This window comes from Tachysurus vachellii, chromosome 1 (assembly GCF_030014155.1).
Source record: "Tachysurus vachellii isolate PV-2020 chromosome 1, HZAU_Pvac_v1, whole genome shotgun sequence".
NCBI classification, from domain to species: Eukaryota; Metazoa; Chordata; class Actinopteri; order Siluriformes; family Bagridae; genus Tachysurus; species Tachysurus vachellii.
The window spans coordinates 28,695,982-28,714,043 of record NC_083460.1 but is presented as its reverse complement, the minus strand read 5'-3'; the positions used below and the strand labels follow the sequence as shown (position 1 = coordinate 28,714,043).

The 18,062-nt window shown below is 37.1% G+C and overlaps 1 protein-coding gene across 2 annotated transcripts in view; it reads right to left on the bottom strand.

The window, feature by feature from the left end:
- Window positions 1–18,062, bottom strand: part of si:ch211-51h4.2 (uncharacterized) — a 117,788-nt gene that overhangs the window by 85,361 nt on the left and 14,365 nt on the right. For both annotated transcript variants that reach the window (XM_060864784.1, XM_060864790.1), the window contains one exon: window positions 1,643–1,778. In XM_060864784.1, the coding sequence (XP_060720767.1) occupies window positions 1,643–1,778 (136 nt within the window). The remainder of the gene's footprint in view (window positions 1–1,642; window positions 1,779–18,062) is intronic.

The following is an 18,062-nucleotide window of genomic DNA, read 5'->3' as shown; positions in this document are numbered from 1 at the left end:
CTATTTTTACAGGAGCCATTACACACCACTGTTGCGTGTGACATGACAAAGTAATTCAATGCTGAACATGGACACCTCAAAAAACATGCAAATAAATGAAAAATAAAAATCTAGTTTTAATTGAGTAGTAATTATGTTCTTGTGTGTTCTTATGTATTGATTTGACCAAAGGTAGTTATGATCTAAATTCACAAAATTAAAATAGACACTGAAAGAATGTTGTCCATGTTGTCTTTACATTTGTTCAAATCTTGAAGTTGGTGCTTTGAATAATTTGATTAATCGAATGGTGAGGTTTTGTGTCTGGATGTTGGTGTCACAGAAGGGTGGAGTGTGAGCCATATACTGAAAACTGTGTGCACTTTACTTTTAAAAATGTTGGTACAGCCCTGTTAAAAATAAATACATTTTACATTAGCACATTAAGTGAGTAATAATGTGCCAGATTTGCCTTCCAGAAGTGGTCCACTCAGCTCATGCATCTTACACCTGGCTCCAAGCCAGCGAGCTAGAATATTTACCCATTTAAAGTTTCAAAATATGTTTCTTTCAGCCTCAGTGCCTGTAATGATTAGCCTCGCCAGATAAACCTGAGTATGAGTGCCAGGTCTTCACATTGGAACTTCAGAGGAAACAAATGATTTGAATAGTAGGGGGTTTGTCTCGAAGTGGAATAATCATCAAGCATCGCGTTAGTTCTGGCAGGCCACGTCGTCAAGCGTGCATCAGCTGTTAATCAGCTGTCCACGATGCGCACCAATCCGGTCACGACATCCATATTATCCGACCATTTAAATTCCCATTCATTGAGCCGCTTTCTAGCGCAACGCTGCTGCTGCGATTTAAACTCCCTCCTCCAACCCCGACTCCACCATGCCGGAACCTGTGTTCGTTGTACCAGTTTACGTTATAAATCTCCACATTTTTTTACTTTATTTATTTATTTATTTATTTATTTATTTATTTATTATTTTTCCAAAAACATGTAAGCGAGCATATCTAATACTATGCATGATTAATGGTTCTGTTATACGGGGGTCTATTCTATTTTTTTCTAGTTGCTGCTCTCCCCGCTCTGTCCATGCTTTTTTTTTGGATTTTTTGCCCAGAACAGAACCATACTGCCAACACTAACTGTATGTATATCATCTAATAAATTCTCATTTGACAAAGTGGTCCTGACTGAACTTACATCTAAATTGTGATCTAATGATTCCTGAAAAAAATGGTAATTACACACTATATATTGTGCCACATTCATTATCATTAAAATGTATGTCATTGTACAGAATCTGAAAGCTATCATTATGTCATTGAACAGAATCTGGAAGTAAATCACTGCGTAATGCAGGGAGGTGTGAAAAATTAGCTGACACCCAATTAGGGTGGCCTGGCCTAGTGTGAGGGTCACAGACTATAAGCGAAAAGGATAATTTTGTTTACACTGACATATATGATCAGAGATTTCCTTTCCATGTGGGCTTTTATTAATCAAAAAACGTACAGAGCACTTCAGAATTATTGACGCCTTTGCATAAAATATCCCTCATTTAAACTGTAATGACAACCGTTCTGAATTCGTTCATGTTTCATGATATATAACCTCAAAAGATAAATATATTAAAAAAGTCTAATTACTTACAAATGAAAAAGTAGGATCAAGGTGAAGGCCTGGCTGCTGCGTTTGCTCAGGAAAAGTACACCAAGCACATGCAGGTTTGGATGAAGTTCCTCCTGGAGCTTCAGGATCGTGTTGTCTTTCTGTAGCAGGCCTGCATCTGAACACATACAAAGCAGAATGTGAATGAGTTTAATTGGCCAAATAAGAATCCATTCTGTGGAATTTGACTTGGCAGTTGCTAATGCAACGAAAGGAATAGAAAAAGAACAGCAGTTTTATGGCGGCACGGCACAAGACAATGTTGCTTTTCTCTTCTTATTTGTCTTCTTTTGATAGCTGCTACTAGTGACAAGTACATTTCAGACAATAAGAGTGCAAAATGGATGGGTCAGGGAGTGAAACGCCTCAATCTGGCAGCTGTGCGCGTCATGGACGAGTGGAGCCATCCTTCAGCTACGCACATCACTCTTCATCTGGCGCTGTGGCCGCATTCAACCACTTTTATGGGGTAAATAATGAATCAGGGAGCAGATAAATGGGAGGAGTGGTGAGAACACAGAGAGGACAGATAAATATGGATGGAGATAAGAGAGGAAATGAGGAAGGCTGTCAGAACATTGAGAATAATTCATACTCCTGCATGAGGGGGCTAAGAGACACAAGAAAGGTATGTGTACGTTCGTGACTCTGCTTGACGTTTTCTACTTCCTTTCTTGCTACTGCTCAATCTTGGCCTTAAGTATGCTTCCTGATCACTAACATCAATTATATGGGTATCGGCTTCATTTTCTCTAACTAATCTGTCCATATCTAGGCTTGTTCGTTCTGTGTTCTTGTGAAGTTATGTATGTTTTCATACTACTGCAATTCAATACTGTTTTCCCAGACCTTTAGCTTTCTAGTTCTTAGCTTTTTAATATTATAGGTTACTATTTCCTAGTCTTCAGTCACACGCTAGTATAGGATAGTAGCCAGAAACCAGCCACCAGATATGAGCTTTGGATAATTTGTTTTTTTTGCAAATAAACACAAAAATGCCAATATTTCTAACAAGAAAAGAAGAAAAGAATACCATATAAATGAAACACTCCCATGCTCAAAAGACACATTTCACCCTGTGCTTTTAGTGTCCAGAGGCCACATCCCTACCCTCTTGCTTTTATATTCACAAAACCAGGGTTCACACATTCACAGGTTAAAGCTCACAAGTTAATGTAAGCACAAGAGAAAGTAACCTCTACCAGAAGCAAGCGTGTGCCTTCCACATCCAGAGGCACTTCTCCTTTATCTTGTGCAGTTGTTTGGCTGAGCACTATATATTACAACAGATGTGATGAAACATACCTCATAACAATTGTAAAAACATTAAATGTCATGTGACATAAATAATGTCTCGCAATAGTTCGAGATTCTATCATGACATATTATATATGATAAATCGTAAAAATGATAAATGATAGCATCGTAAAAAACTTAGTGTAGTAAATTTAAAATGATGGTGACAACAAAAAAGGGTCTTGTTTCTTTGGGTGTTTATCTCAGTAATTCTATTGCTATTCACCAGCATTGAAAACAGAGCTTTGTATGTGTTTGGACCACTGTATAAAATGCATTATGACAGTTTTATATGTGTAGCCTGTCCTTTTTGTCATAAAATATATGATTCAAATAAGCAGTATCGTAAAATAAGTGATCTTGCCATCAAATATTATGGCAGATATCTGGACGATTAGCACGTAGCATCCATGAAGATGGCTTTGGAGTGCAATTGAGAGGAACAGTTTTGCTACTAGGATAAGGACTACAATTGCTATGATGGCTTTAGTACTGCAACTGTCACAAACAGACTTGCACTCAAGTATCAGAAAATCTTTGATAAATGCATACCTGTAAGTTTGTACAGTACAAGCTAATACAGTAATCTCAATCTGTAAATACCTTATATGAATATGGTTGTTGTATCTTAATTGTGGTCATGTTTAGTGAGTTTATTGTGTGAGATTTTAAATCCTAGTCCCCCATTTTGCTTTTGTGTTGTGATGAATATATATATATCCTGAATTTTTTATATCCTTATATTTTTATATCCTTATATATTTACATACCTGCAAACTCACAAGAGGTGAAAAGGTTTTTTACTTTGCTTTTTACGCGCGTGCGTTGTAGTCTTTCAAAAGTGCGTTATTTGAACGGAGAAGCACAGGTACGCGCAGCGTGCACGCGCAGTCAGAGCTGGATGCGTTTATCTATAAAGTTAATCGCCGCAAAGACGGCAACCAAAAGCAGTGAAATTTCACTATTCTTATTACCAGAGTTGTCATATAATATATAATATAAAACTCTTCTTGTTTTAAATTCTCACTGAGGTCTAAAACCCCTAAAGATGAAATCCTAAAACCGCCCCTGCTTGGAACCTTAATAAATTGATGAACACAAATATATAAGACGCGAGGATGATTGAGACGTGAGGCGTCATCTGCTTACTAGTGTTTCACACTCCAGTCCAGTTGGTGGCGGTGAATGCACCTAAAGTTGGTTTGCCATCCGCCATAAAAAGTCATTAGAAGTAGGCCACGTTCACACTGCATGTAAAAGTGGCCCAAATCCGATTTTTTTGGGGTCAAGTGACCAGGTCAGGCTTCTTCAGAAGTAGTGTGAACACTCAAATCTAGCCCAGATCTGATTTTTTCAAATCAGATCTGGGCCACTTCCATATGTGGTCCTGAATCAGACCCAAATCTGATCTTTTCCAATGTGGCCGCAGTGTGAACAGTCAAGGCGGATTTGATGCGACTTTTACGTCAATCTACATCGACGTTCGTCACAATTATGCGCCGGCGGAAAGTTTTTTTTTTCTTTTCTTTTTGCGCCGGCGAAAACGTGACACAAACGTGACTGGTAACGTGTGTGTTAAGAGTGTTATATAAAGTGGTTACGTGAACCAGCTCATAATGTTTGCATTGAATACATCACATTATAGCATTACATGATATGTTTGCTTGCACCAGATGATACAACACTTCCTCCATAACCTCGCCAACTTTTTAGCGCAACGGCGTGCTGCGTGTGACGTCATTGTTATTGTTTGTTTGCGCATGTGGGTCAGTTCGAAACAGCAAACAGTTCACACTGGTATCTGATATAGGCCACATTTTAAAAGGCAATGTGAACAGCCAAACAAAAAAATCAGATCTGAGCAAAATATCCGAATTGAGCATTAAGACTTGCAGTGTGAACGCGGCCGTAGAGACGCGAGACATCAGCTTGATAGATGGTATACTACGCTGCGTCCAAAACCGCCGCCTAAGCACTACTTCGCCTAAGTATTGGATGGAAGTAAGCGGTTTCGGACGCAGCTGAAAGAAAACTCTTCGGATCTACACGATTCACACAAATGACATATTTTGATTAAAAACGGCGAATTTCGCCGAAAAGCGACTAGTTTGCAGGTATGTATTTAGCATTTTAGCTGTTTTGTGACTGTGTCTGAGTTCAAAGCGTTACACAAGTAAAACATAAAAAGTGTGACAGAATATTTTTTACAATATCGGATGATAAATTATAGCAGCTGATGTCAGTATATGACACCTTCTATGGCATGTTAATGACAATATTATATCAGACTTGTGAAAGTGATCTAAAAATGTCTACACTGTTAATGTCATGCTATACTGATCATTTTTATTTCTTTTTAAATTTCATATAGAAAACAATACAATACCATAATACTATTACCAAACGGTTATTTTTTGTTTCGATGATTATTTCTTATATAATTAGCACTTGTATGAATGTCTTTCAGTCAAACACTATTTACATGAAAGTATAAAAATTTAAGAAGAGGCAGATATGAGACAGCTGTGTAAATTGTAGATTGCTGAGTATGCTGCCTTCAATACCTAACCAATGGTCAGTAGTTCACTGAACAGTCCGTGATCAGTAGTTTCAGCCCAAAGTATTGGGGCCTGGATGCACTCATAAGTAAAAGGGTTAAGTAAATAGTTAAGTAAATAAAATTCATTCATTCATTCATTCATTTTCTACCGCTTGTCCGAACTACCTCGGGTCACGGGGAGCCTGTGCCTACTGTATCTCAGGCGTCATCAGGCATCAAGGCAGGATACACCCTGGACGGAGTGCCAACCCATCGCAGGGCACACACACTCATTCACTCACGCAACCACACACTAGGGACAATTTTCCAGAGATGCCAATCAACCTACCATGCATGTCTTTGGACCGGGGGGAGGAAACCGGAGTACCTGGAGGAAACCCCCGAGGCACGGGGAGAACATGCAAACTCCACACACACAAGGCGGAGGCGGGAATATGTGCTAACCACTAAGCCACCGTGCCCCCGTAAGTAAATAAAATGAATGAATTAATTAATTTAAAAAAACATATGAAAAACATACAAACTAATAAATAAAATAACTAACATGTTAATATTTAGCCAAAGATGCAAAATATGAAATGTGTGTGCAGGAAAAAAGTGAAATGTAAGCGGGTAAAGACAAATGAGTTTTCAAATTAAGGTAGAAATAAAGAAATGACAGTGTGTTAGGTAAAGTCTGAAGGAAAAAAAACCAACATGGAACATTAAACTCGGATGACACAAGCACATTTTGGTAAGTATTTATGTTAATGTGTTTATATTTAGGCTTAAATAGATGCAGCAGTATGAAAGATGATAGAGCATCTGCATCTGCATCCATTTCTGACTTCATCAAAGAAATTAGAGACATAAAACAAGCAAAATGGGCTTACAACTTAATTCTTAATGGCGTGCTAGTTTGTACCGTTCATTAAAATGACGAATAACTCTGTAAATCGTTTATGTCAGTCAGCCACCAATCTCGGTAATGATACTTTGGTGTGGCAGTCGGATTGGAAGGTTTTTTTAGACTACTGTAAGAATGACAGACATTAAGTCTACTGTAAGAATGACAGGGGAATATGTATTGCACGGATGAAGCTAAATCATTAAGTTCTGAGAAGGATCCATCTGCTCTGGAAAAAAACGGACATCCCAGTAATTAAGACAGAAAGCTGCTCGATCTCCACACCTGTCTCTGGATTTCTCACTTTGAGGCAGCAAGAAGAAAGGAAAAGAAACAATCTGCGAGGAAGCACAATATAATGACAGAAGTGTTGGTAAGAGATCTTAGTGATGTGGTATAATGATAAGACTCATTATTGCTGCCAGTGTTGGAAGAGGTACAGTACAGTACATCCTTCAATTAAATAGCAGCTAGAATGGCTCGTGTCATACAAGAAATTTCTGATGGAGAAATCATGCTACAAATTGGCAAGAAGAACACAGAGTAGTGATGAAAATCTGCAGCAGAAGATTAATCAGCTAAAACCATCTAATACCAACCTATCTACAAACCATCTAAAAAATATATTTTATTAAGTAATTAATAGTAACTTTTAAATCAATAATAATAGAAATAAATATATAAATATATATATATATTTTTTAACATTTATATATAAAATACAATGAATGACCAGCTATAATTAACAGACTATGTTGCTGCTATACAAGTTTTATTTTTAACAACCATTTATTTAAAATAATGTTTATATTTTCAAAGTAGTGGTTTCGAAATGTTCAGCATCCCAAGAATTAGTATTTGTTGAAAACTTTCTTGTAGAGAAACAACAGTTCTGGCCCACTTTATAACACTTGTAAAGGGTCTTGGACCAGTCCTCCATGTAGAACAGTTTTAAAAGATATGTTTATTTTATTATTTAACGTTTATAATTTTTACTGTGCATGTGGACACAATTTAGACTATTCATATTTTCAGTAGGGCTCAATTTCAGAAACTGAGATGACTTTGATTTTGTGTTCCTGTAATGATGGACTTGGATGCATGTTTGAGTTTATTATCCTGTTAATAAGAATCTCTAAAAGCTAAACTGTATGAAGACAAGATTTAGCCTCCTGGCAGAAGCAGTCTGGTTAAACATCCTGGTACTTAACAGACTTGATGATGCAGTGGTGGTTCAAGCAGTTAAGGCTCTGGGTAGCTGATTGGGATTCAAGCCCCAGCACTGACAAGCTGCTACTCTTAGGCCCTTGAGCAAGGCCCTTAACCCTCAATGCTCAAGGCGCTGTATTGTGGCTGACCCTGTGCTCTGACCCCAACTTCTACAAAAGTCTTCTGATGCCAATCTTCATAAGAGCTTTTGGACAGACAAACCATCAGTGATTCACTGCCATGATTTTAAAGTAGGAATCAGGTGCTTTTTCTTGAATTCAGTCATAAATTTTTATTATTATTTATTTTTTGCTAAAAATACTGATGATTTTGTTTTCATTTAAAAACTATATATTCCTAGATATAAGTTTATATCTTAAGATTTTCTTTTGTTAAATAGCTTTTTTGTTAAATTTCTGATTTTTCTGTTATGTTTTTTCTTTTTTTTCCTGTTATTTGTTTCATGCCACCACCAGAATCCATGCCAAGGTGCAATGAAGATGTTGTGGTGTATTGTGTAGGAAAGATTTTACTAGAACATTTATGTTAGATTTGACTTAAATTGAATTTATCCTTCATCTCTACATGTGTTGAACATGGTTAAGGAACAGCCACCCCAAGTATTTAGATAAGTTATCAAATTGCTATGTTGACATTTAAAAAACAATGCATCTGTCAGAATGAGTTGTGTTTCTACCGTTTCCCTGTAACTTTCCTTTTTGCACTGGGTGTACACTTTTCTCTTTTTGGTGCTGACTGTATGCATTGTTTCTTATCTATAATTCATCATCATATTCTTTTTATGGTTTATTACAAGTTCATTACAAAAGCTCATTATGCCTTCTAGTAAATAATAAAACATACAAATGTGCTTGTAAAGAAGAATAAAGAAAATCGTTGTTCTGCTTGCTAGCACTTAAAGTCTGTTAATGGTTGGGAGGAACATTATTTATAGTTTATTAGGCCTTTTCCAGAAGTCAGAGTCAGGCCAGGCACTGTGGTCGAAAGGTTATAACCAGAGTAACTCAGAGAACTAGAGTCAATAGGTTCATGTGTAAATGGGTTGAGCAATAAATGATGCACTAGTGAGACTCTCAAAGGGCTGAAAGAAACTTGACAACATATCTGAGCATCCTAATAAGTCCACAAACAAGTGACAGGCAAGAGGCAGTACAGAAAGACTGATTAGAAACAGAAGGACTAAAGGTGCTGATACTCAGTCAGAGTGTCTGATTGAACAATGATTATCTATGGGTAATTAAAGAAATCAAGTTTAATTACCACTACATTTGAATAGATTTCTCCAGATGCATATGTATATGAACCTTTTCCACAATGCATTAAAGAATCTAGGATTTTCTGACATTAAAGTATAAAATCTTCACTCTTTGATTACCAAAATGTCTCCTTTAGTCTTTGCACGTTCACCCCGAAAAGCCAGTTCAAAGAGACATTCACAAAAAACTTTTTAATACAATTTAATCATCTATTATAACTTGTTAAATCTACTAATATTAAATATATATCTATACACTAACTTCCAGTTTGGATCAGAATTGATTTTAAAATGTATATGTATACAAAGCTCTTCCTGGTTTTGCTCCAGAGCACATTATTGACCTTCTCCACCCTTGCTATTTGTCCCCCGCTGTCGTAACAGAACAAAGGGTGGTTGTGCCTTTTCTGTGCTTGGTAAACTCTGGTAAACACTAAGTTTAAAGCTTCTTTTGTAACTAATTTTCATTCTTTGTCTTATGGTGTTATGTACAGTAATGTGACATTATATGATGCTATGTACAGCATTTTTTTTATCAAACATTGTTGTCTTTAAATGTGGTTCATAAATAAAATTTGGCTCGACTTCTTATCCTGGTAAGTTAGCATGTCACAATTAGCTATTCAGTTTTAGACACAAACAATCAAAGCAGTGGAGCCACCTACATAGAACAAAGAAAACCTGTTTTTTGTACATTATATTCGAGTACTACAATTTTCTTTACATATCCAAGCTAGAAAGCGAGTTGGGGTCAGAGCACAGGTTACAGCACCTTGCTAAATGGCCCAGTTGTGTTAGCTTGGTGGTGCTGGGGTGTTGAATCGCTGAATTTCTGATGAGTAACTCAGGGCCTTAACCACTGAGCCACCATTTTCCTCAATCAATCAAAATAACATTGTACTGATCTTCAGTGACCTTTCCTCACACCAGCATCTAGCCTGATGGTGATAAAAGTTACAGTCTTTCAGATGACTTTTGCTTTCTCCGATAAATTGAAACATACTTTGTATGTGTACGTAATAGTTTTATTACTATAGAGATAACATATGAACTAACTAGGTTTGATTTGTTGATAAAACATATATATCTGATGCTAAGTTTGTATAATATGACATACATTTTTTTAGTAAATTCTACTACAAATCTACTTAAATATGAATACCGGTTACTTACTCAGCACTGACTACCATTACCATGTGCTGTAGCCATGACATATAAAACCATAGTATATCAAATACAAGAGCCAAGCTCAGGAATTGTCAACAGGTGGAGTACAGAATGGAAGTGAACTCAACAAAGAATTTCAGCAGAACAAACTGAGTACCGTGACGGTGGAGCACCGCCGCCTTCCAACAGCATTCTATTGCTCCTCCCGCTACAACTGCAGTGGTGCTAAAAGGACAGTACCAGTTGAGCACCACGTTTTTGTTTCGGATAGCTGGAGAGCATGCAGCAGCCGCCAAAAAGCCGGCGTCCAATCAGAACAGCTCTCCAAAGTGCTCAAACCTCAGAAGAAAGAGAGAGAGCTTCATGGACTGCAGCATTTCCAGGGAGGTAAGCTCACGTTCCACCAGTAAACTAACACCGTTTCTTTGTCTCCCACACAGACCGCCCTAATGGAGCGGAAGAAGACAACACTCCTGAACGTGCTACACCCCGCCAGCCTCCTGGATCCTTCCTCTTCGCTGCTCAGCCTCTGAGAGTGCCCCACGCTATGCCGTACAACCGCTGCTTCAAGCTAAAAGGATTTCTCCTTAATATAGTGTTGTTGGACACTTGGAAGGAGTGCTAAGCACTCTGATTGAACTTTAATTTAAGCTTCTTGGTGCTTTGAGTTGGAAAGAAAATAAAATATCGCTGTTGTTTTTGACCCTCAATCTGCCTCTCTGTGTCTGTGTTCTGCCTTCACAGCCAGGAGTCGCCACAGTACTTAAAAAAATTATATATGGTAGCAGAGCTGGTAAACATATGAAAAAAAAATATCTGACAGTTGTTCAGTTTTCTAAATTTTAATCAGAAAGGCTTCAGTAGCAGATGCTCTGTTACAAAAGGCCTCAGTTGCTGATTCTCATCTTATGCAATCACATGCATTTATGTAAATTATTTACGCATCTCATCAGACCAGAGAGTAGCTACAGGGCTGGAGACATTAGCTCAGAAATGGAGTTCCCTCTCTGGTCTGATTAGTAAACTGATTACATGGCAAAAAAATTGATGATAAATCTGTTTAAAAAGAAATCGACAAAAAGGTATAATTATGTCAAATTCAAAACCTGTCTCGTCTGTTAATGTCTAGTCAATGGCGCTAGTCAAGGAGGTAATGTTAATTACTATACCACTAAAAAATAAAATTTAACCACTTTGAATTGTTTTACAGCGTAAAAAGAGTTTTTGCTTAGTTTGCTTATGTTAGTTTCTTTTTTGGATCTTTGCAAGCAAAGAATTAATAAGACCATTTAAAATTTTAGTGACAAAACTGCCACTTAAGCCAATTCATATGGAAAGTTATGACTGATTAAGAAACGCAGTAGCCACAACTTTTCATATGATTTCTTTTTATATGACTTTTAATTAAATCTTTCAGAAAATACGAATACATTAATCTATGGATTAACTAAGTCAAGCAAATAAATACATTTAAAAACAATGCAGCATAAGTGAATATGAAATGAAAACAGTACATGATGATTTTAACCCACGTCATCTAACTGCCAATAGATTTCTTCCATTCTGCAAAAACAAATCACAAGGCAGACATCTATCTATGCATGGTGTACCAAAAAAGAGCACAGTCATTTTCTTGAGCAGTTGTCACTTTTCTACATAGAGGTGCTGGATGACATTAAGCCTCAAGAGATGTGGAAAAAAGGTTGCCTAGTTACAAAAATAAGACTACAATGGGGAAGCATGATAAAAAAAATCAGCGTTGATACACCCTGTGGGAAGATGCACGGACACTGCATCTGAAGTGATTTTTGTCAAGGTGACTTTGTTACAGATTTTTGTTATTATCTGGAGACCTCAGAACCAAGAAGCTACTAAATAATCTGTTCCTGTTCTTATAATGAATGAGAAACACTATGGGCAGTCCAGAATGGTCATTAACAGTGAATCTAACCGCTACTTATAAAAAATCAATAAGCAGGCTTTAAGTTTAGAACAAAGCACAGTTTGGTGTTTTCCTATTTATCTCATTCAACTCAACTACATTAAGTTAGTATGACTGAATAAAGAATTCACTAACCTGTGCTGAGCTCCAGCCATACAATTCCATAGCTGGACATAATTTTCATTTTAATATATTATTAACTCCTCTCTATCTTTAGGTTACATCCCTAAATCTTTGAAGGTAGCAGTTATTAGGCCCCTCATTAAGAAACCCAATTTAGATCCTAATGAACTATCAAATTATAGACCTATTTCACATCTTCTGTTTATGTCTAAAATACTAGAAAAGGTTGTGTCTGTTCAACTGCGCTCCTTCCTACAGAAGAACAATATCCTCGAAGAGTTTCAGTCAGGTTTCAGGCCCCATCATAGCAGAGACACTGCACTTGTGAAAGTTACAAATGACTTGTTCTTAGCTTCGGACCAAGACTGCATGTCCTTACCAGTTCTACTTGACCTTAGTGCTGCATTCGACACTATAGATCATAACATTCTTCTAGACGGCTTACAAACTTGCACAGGTATTCATGGACAGGCTTTAAGTTGGTTTAGCTCCTACCTGTCTGATCGATACCATTTTGTAGAATTGAATGGTGAATCTTCCAGTTTATTGCCAGTTAATTATAGGGTCCCTCAAGGATCAGTTCTCAGTTCTAGGACCTCTGCTTTTCTCGATATACATGCTTCATTAGGGAACATCATTAGAAGACATGTGATTAGTTTCCACTGTTATGCTGATGATACACAGTTATATATCTCATCAAAACCATGTGTAATAGCTAAAGTGTCTAAATGAACTCAGTGCGTTAGAGAGATAAAAGATTGGATGAGCTGTAATTTTCTGTTGTTAAACACCAATAAGACTGAAATACTACTTATCGGTCCAAAAGCCAGTAGACAGAAGCTCTCACAATTCAACTTCCATTTAGAGGGATGTGCTGTTACTAGTAGCTCGACAGTGAAAGACCTAAGCGTTATATTAGACAACAACCTGTCTTTTGAAAATCATATCGCCCATACCACAAAAACAGCCTCCTTAGAAATAATAAGCCAAGCTGAGAAACATCCTGTCTGTCTCTGATGCTGAGAAGCTAGTTCATGCATTCATGACCTCTAGACTGGACTATTGTAATGCATTACTAGGTGGTTGTCCTGCATCTTTAATAAATAGGCTACAGTTAGTCCAAAATGCAGCTGCCAGAGTTCTCGCTAGGACAAGAAAGTATGAGCATACTGTATAACCCCAATTTTATCATCTCTACACTGGCTACCTGTTAAGTTTAGAATTGATTACAAACTGCTGCTACTTACGTACAAGGCTCTTAATGGTTTAGCTCCCAGGTATCTAACCAGTCTTCTGACATGTTACAATCCTTCGCGCTCTCTGAGATAAAAAACTCAGGACTTCTGGTAGTTCCCATAATATCTAAATCTACTAAAGGCGGTAGAGCGTTTTCGTATTTAGCTTTTGTATTTAACTCTGGAATAGTCTTCCTGATAGTGTTCGGGGCTCAGACACACTTTACCAGTTTAAAAGCAGATTAAAAACTCATCTCTTTAGTCAGGCATACACATAATACATCCCATAATATTGTGCACTATTACATCAGAATATTATGAACAGCAGCTACAGTATGTTAATCCCTCTCCACTGCTTCTCTCTTTCTACCCATCCCGAGGCATCCAGAAATTGTACCAGCTCCGACTTCTTCCGTGCGATGAAGATTTTGGACCTCCACTGAGATAAGGCCGACTCTGTGAGGTTCCTGAGGCATCTAGAGATCTACCAGCTCCAGTCAGACTCTGCGATACTATAGAGGAGATGTAAACCATGTCGTCTTTTACATCAATACAACATTTGTCAGACTGTATATTTATAATCACACCCTCCACTGTCACCCATATGAGGATGGGATCCCCTATGAGTCTGGTTCTTCTCAAGGTTTCTTCCTTCAATTCTAGGGAGTTTTTTCCTTGCCACTGCTGCCTGAGTGACCTCAGACTTGCTCATTGGGGATAAATACATATACATTTAAATATATCTAATATTTATCTTGAATTTTGTATTCTATTAATCTTCATATTATTTTTTATACTAACCTTTTGTTCTATGTTTATATTCTGTAAAGCTGCTTTGAGACAATGTCAATTGTAAAAAGCGCTATACAAATAAACTTGAATTGAATTTAATTAAATTGAATAGAATTGCCCATCTAAGACTGTTTATCACATTCCTGCAAACAAACTGCCATTGCACCCGACACCCAGACTTCATTATGTAGGTAATCTGGGCCCGTATTCATGAAAATACTTAGTGCTAAGGAGATTCTTGGAAATGTTTCCCCTTAAAGTTAAAGGGAATATCCTAGTAAAGGTAAGTTATTCACAAAGCATCTTAACCCTTAAAAGAGCTCTTAATGTCAAAAAGTGTAAGGATTTGAGACAACTTTTAAGAGGCTTTTTTTTTGTCCTGAATTACTCTTAAACTAAGATTCCTGGTTAGAATTTTTTTAACTAAATTAGAAGCTCTTTGAATTTAATCTTAGACGCTTTAAGAATACAAGCCCTGATCTCCAGATGCTCACATACAGACACTACCCCAAGGCCTACCTCCACGGTTGGGTCCTGATAACCCCAAGAGTACATTAAATTTGTATCTTAAATTTTGTACCTTTCATTGGGGTCATTAGGATTGATCACACTACATGATGATCCGGGTGACATAGCCTTTAAAAATTGTTTTTCTGTAAGGCACACTTGGTTGGAAGGAGCTCAACAATTTGTGAAAATCCTGGCACATTGTAAAGCCTCTGCTCCTTCAATTTTAGAGGACACGGTTTAGGTGCTTTGGGCAGCCTACAAGGATATCCCTGCTCAGGTCCTGTTAGAGCTGTATCAGGCATGTCCCATTCGACAGAGAACCTAGGGCAGACCCACTGGAGTGATATATAGGCCTATCACAGCTTGTTTGGATACAAGTGAAGACCCTCCAGGAGTAGCTGGAATCTGAGGCTTGGAATAATGAAGTCTTAGGCTGTTGCTTCCCCAATAGGTGAAATAAATAGAAAAAGAATGAATTATCAAAAAGCAATAGTGGTAATTTTGGTGGGATAGCAGGCAAAGCAAGTAGTGTTCCTGCTATACAGACATTTTGAATTGCCTGGAGGTGAAAATGAGTGTGTGGGTGTTTGTAAGATGGCTTGCAATGAACATTGCTCTGCAATCCCAACCACGGTGCATTCGCTCACGCAATGTTACTGAGTTACTCCTCGGATCCACTAGGACTCTGACATGGGTAAAGTGATTAAGCTCGATATTTGGAAATTTCACTGAAAACAATATCATATTACTATATCATTGCACATTTAAATCAGTCTGTATCTGTGTCCTTTCTCCTGTATCCTTTCTGGACATTAGATAGTGGTTAATCTAGTAGTAATTAATCAAGAAGACAATTAGGCATTTCACTACTCATTCAAGGGTCTCAAGAGTTCCACTAACGGGTGGGAAGCTCACTGACATTTATATATCTGTGTGAGAATCACACCTATTATAGGTCACATGACAGTCACTGATGATAATAAATGATAGGTCATGGTTTGTTCCACCTTGCCTCGTTCTCCTTTGTGTTCCTTCTCCGTTTTCTTCTACATTTTTCATAGGTAGTCCATCAAAATGGCACCTTGTTGAGCTTGAAAGCTCCAGCTACATTATTGCTCTTGACACTCAAACCATAGTATCTGGGACCTGCTTTATTATTCCTTTCAAACACAATTACCTATCAGATCTTTTTTTCTTGCCAATTCTAAACTTTAGTTGTCTCCTAAAAGTCCTTCTTATACTACTTATATACTTCAGCGTCTTTCATGGCATTGATGATAGATGAAATCAATTATCTGTGACAAAAGAATACAAAGAATTATAATCTATATCTAGAGTATGTTGACATAACCAAGAAAATATGCTTTCTCATAGTCACTTACAGAAAGGTAATTCTTTTTTCCTCTCTGCAGATTTTGATTAAAAAAATGAGGGACATTTTTTACTCACTTTTTTTTTACTCACATGCACCAAACATTCAATGAAGACCTGAATGTAACTGTTCCAGTTGCAACTAATGTCTCTGAAATGGTATACCTTGCACCAAAAAATATTTATTTTGTCCTGCACTTTGCACTGCCATCCCATGATGAATGAATATCTATTGCATATCACATTTTCTGGAACCTACACTCACCCTTACCATACTTAGCAGATAGCAGATGCACATTCTCTCCTCGGAGACATCCTTCTTTTTAATGGGATTCTTATCAAACTGCAACAAGCCGGTCTGTGCAGCCGGAGTGTGAACACCTAATTGAATCATAGAATACCGAGCTGTTGCGAAAGATATCTGATGACACTGTCAACCTGGAATATAAATTAAGCAGGGCTCTGGCAACAGAAAATAGTGGTGTGCACATCAACCGGCTGTAATAAACCAAATCTTTAGCATTAACTTTTTATTTAAAAGTGCATTAACGCAGATAGGTTATCAATTTCAAGGATTTTATGAGTATAATAGGCCGCATGCCATGAAAGGCACCTTCATCATGCGCTAACGGCATAAAGCAGCAGAGAACAAGTAGACCTGCTGAGGATTTACAGGAATGTAGGTGACTTTGTGGATTGGAAGTCTGTTCACTCCCAGCATTGCAGCTTTCGCTCATCTTTTTAGGAATGTGATTGCATTTGATTGCATTTCATTGAATGTGATTGCATTTTAGGATTGTGATTGCATTGACGGTCTCCTACTAAAACATGCACCGGCTAAAAATATAAAAAAAAGAATTTGAACCTAATTGACTAATGTTATTTACTTAAAGGGGTAAAAAGAACACCTCCAATGAAACCTTACAGCCTGCAACATACAAGTTGTTAGTGTAATAATGATCAAGAAGCCAGAAATTAAAATAATGCAATTTTTCCATGTTGACTCAGCCCTCTTTGTTTTGAATAAAAAGCTCTGCAAATTGCTCATTTGCTATAGCCACACTCAGTTGAGGGGGGACGCTCAAAAAAATGCTTATCCATTTAAAATGATTTTCTTTGATGGAATGCTGACTCTCACACTTGAAAATCATTCATAAAGCATAGAGAATAATATTCCATGAAACTGGAACTACAATGAGTGATAGTGTTCCAAGTTAATTCTATTTATGCTTTTAAAGCTGCATCCAACTGCTGATTTGCAAATTGTGTCAAGCCAACAAAAGATGTGCCATGGCCATCATCATCATTGTGAGGTCTACTAAAGCAAATCAAAAACACCATTTTCAATTGGAAAAAAAAAAGCTCTTATAGTTTCGTATTAATAAGCAATGCAAAGAACGACTAATACATGCAAACCACAGTGCAAATTACAATGATCTTACTGATAGATTGAAAAATTCATTTTTGTCTCCCAAATGCTTTTTTTCAATCACTGAATTTAGCTATATAGTCCTGCTAGTTTCTAGATCCGTTGAGCCCATAGCGCTGCCAAATTAATTTGCTTGAGTTATAGCTCAAGGTGGGAACCCTAGGAGTTGATATATGGCCACAAGGTATATGCTGTGTATTTTGTATTCAATTAACATGTCAGAAGATACAGACATATATAAATATGAATGCCAGGAAGAAAACGAAGGAGGTGAGCTATCAAACTGTCGAGGTGAATTATACGTATACAGTCAACCCCAGAATTATTGGCACTTGCAATAAAAATGTGCAAAAATGAATATTTAAAACGGATTTATACAATAAGCCATAATTTACCACAAAACATATGGGGGCTCTGGGTATTTATTTCCACTGGAGAAAACAACAACTGTGTATGGTTGTTTATGTGACCTATAAATTTTGAATTAGAATTTCTTCCTGTAATGTCTAACAAGGTTGCTGAAACTTATAGAAATATCATGGATATGTTATTCGTACAGAGCATTTTAAACTTTTTTTACTTTAGGATTTTAATTGTATGGACAAT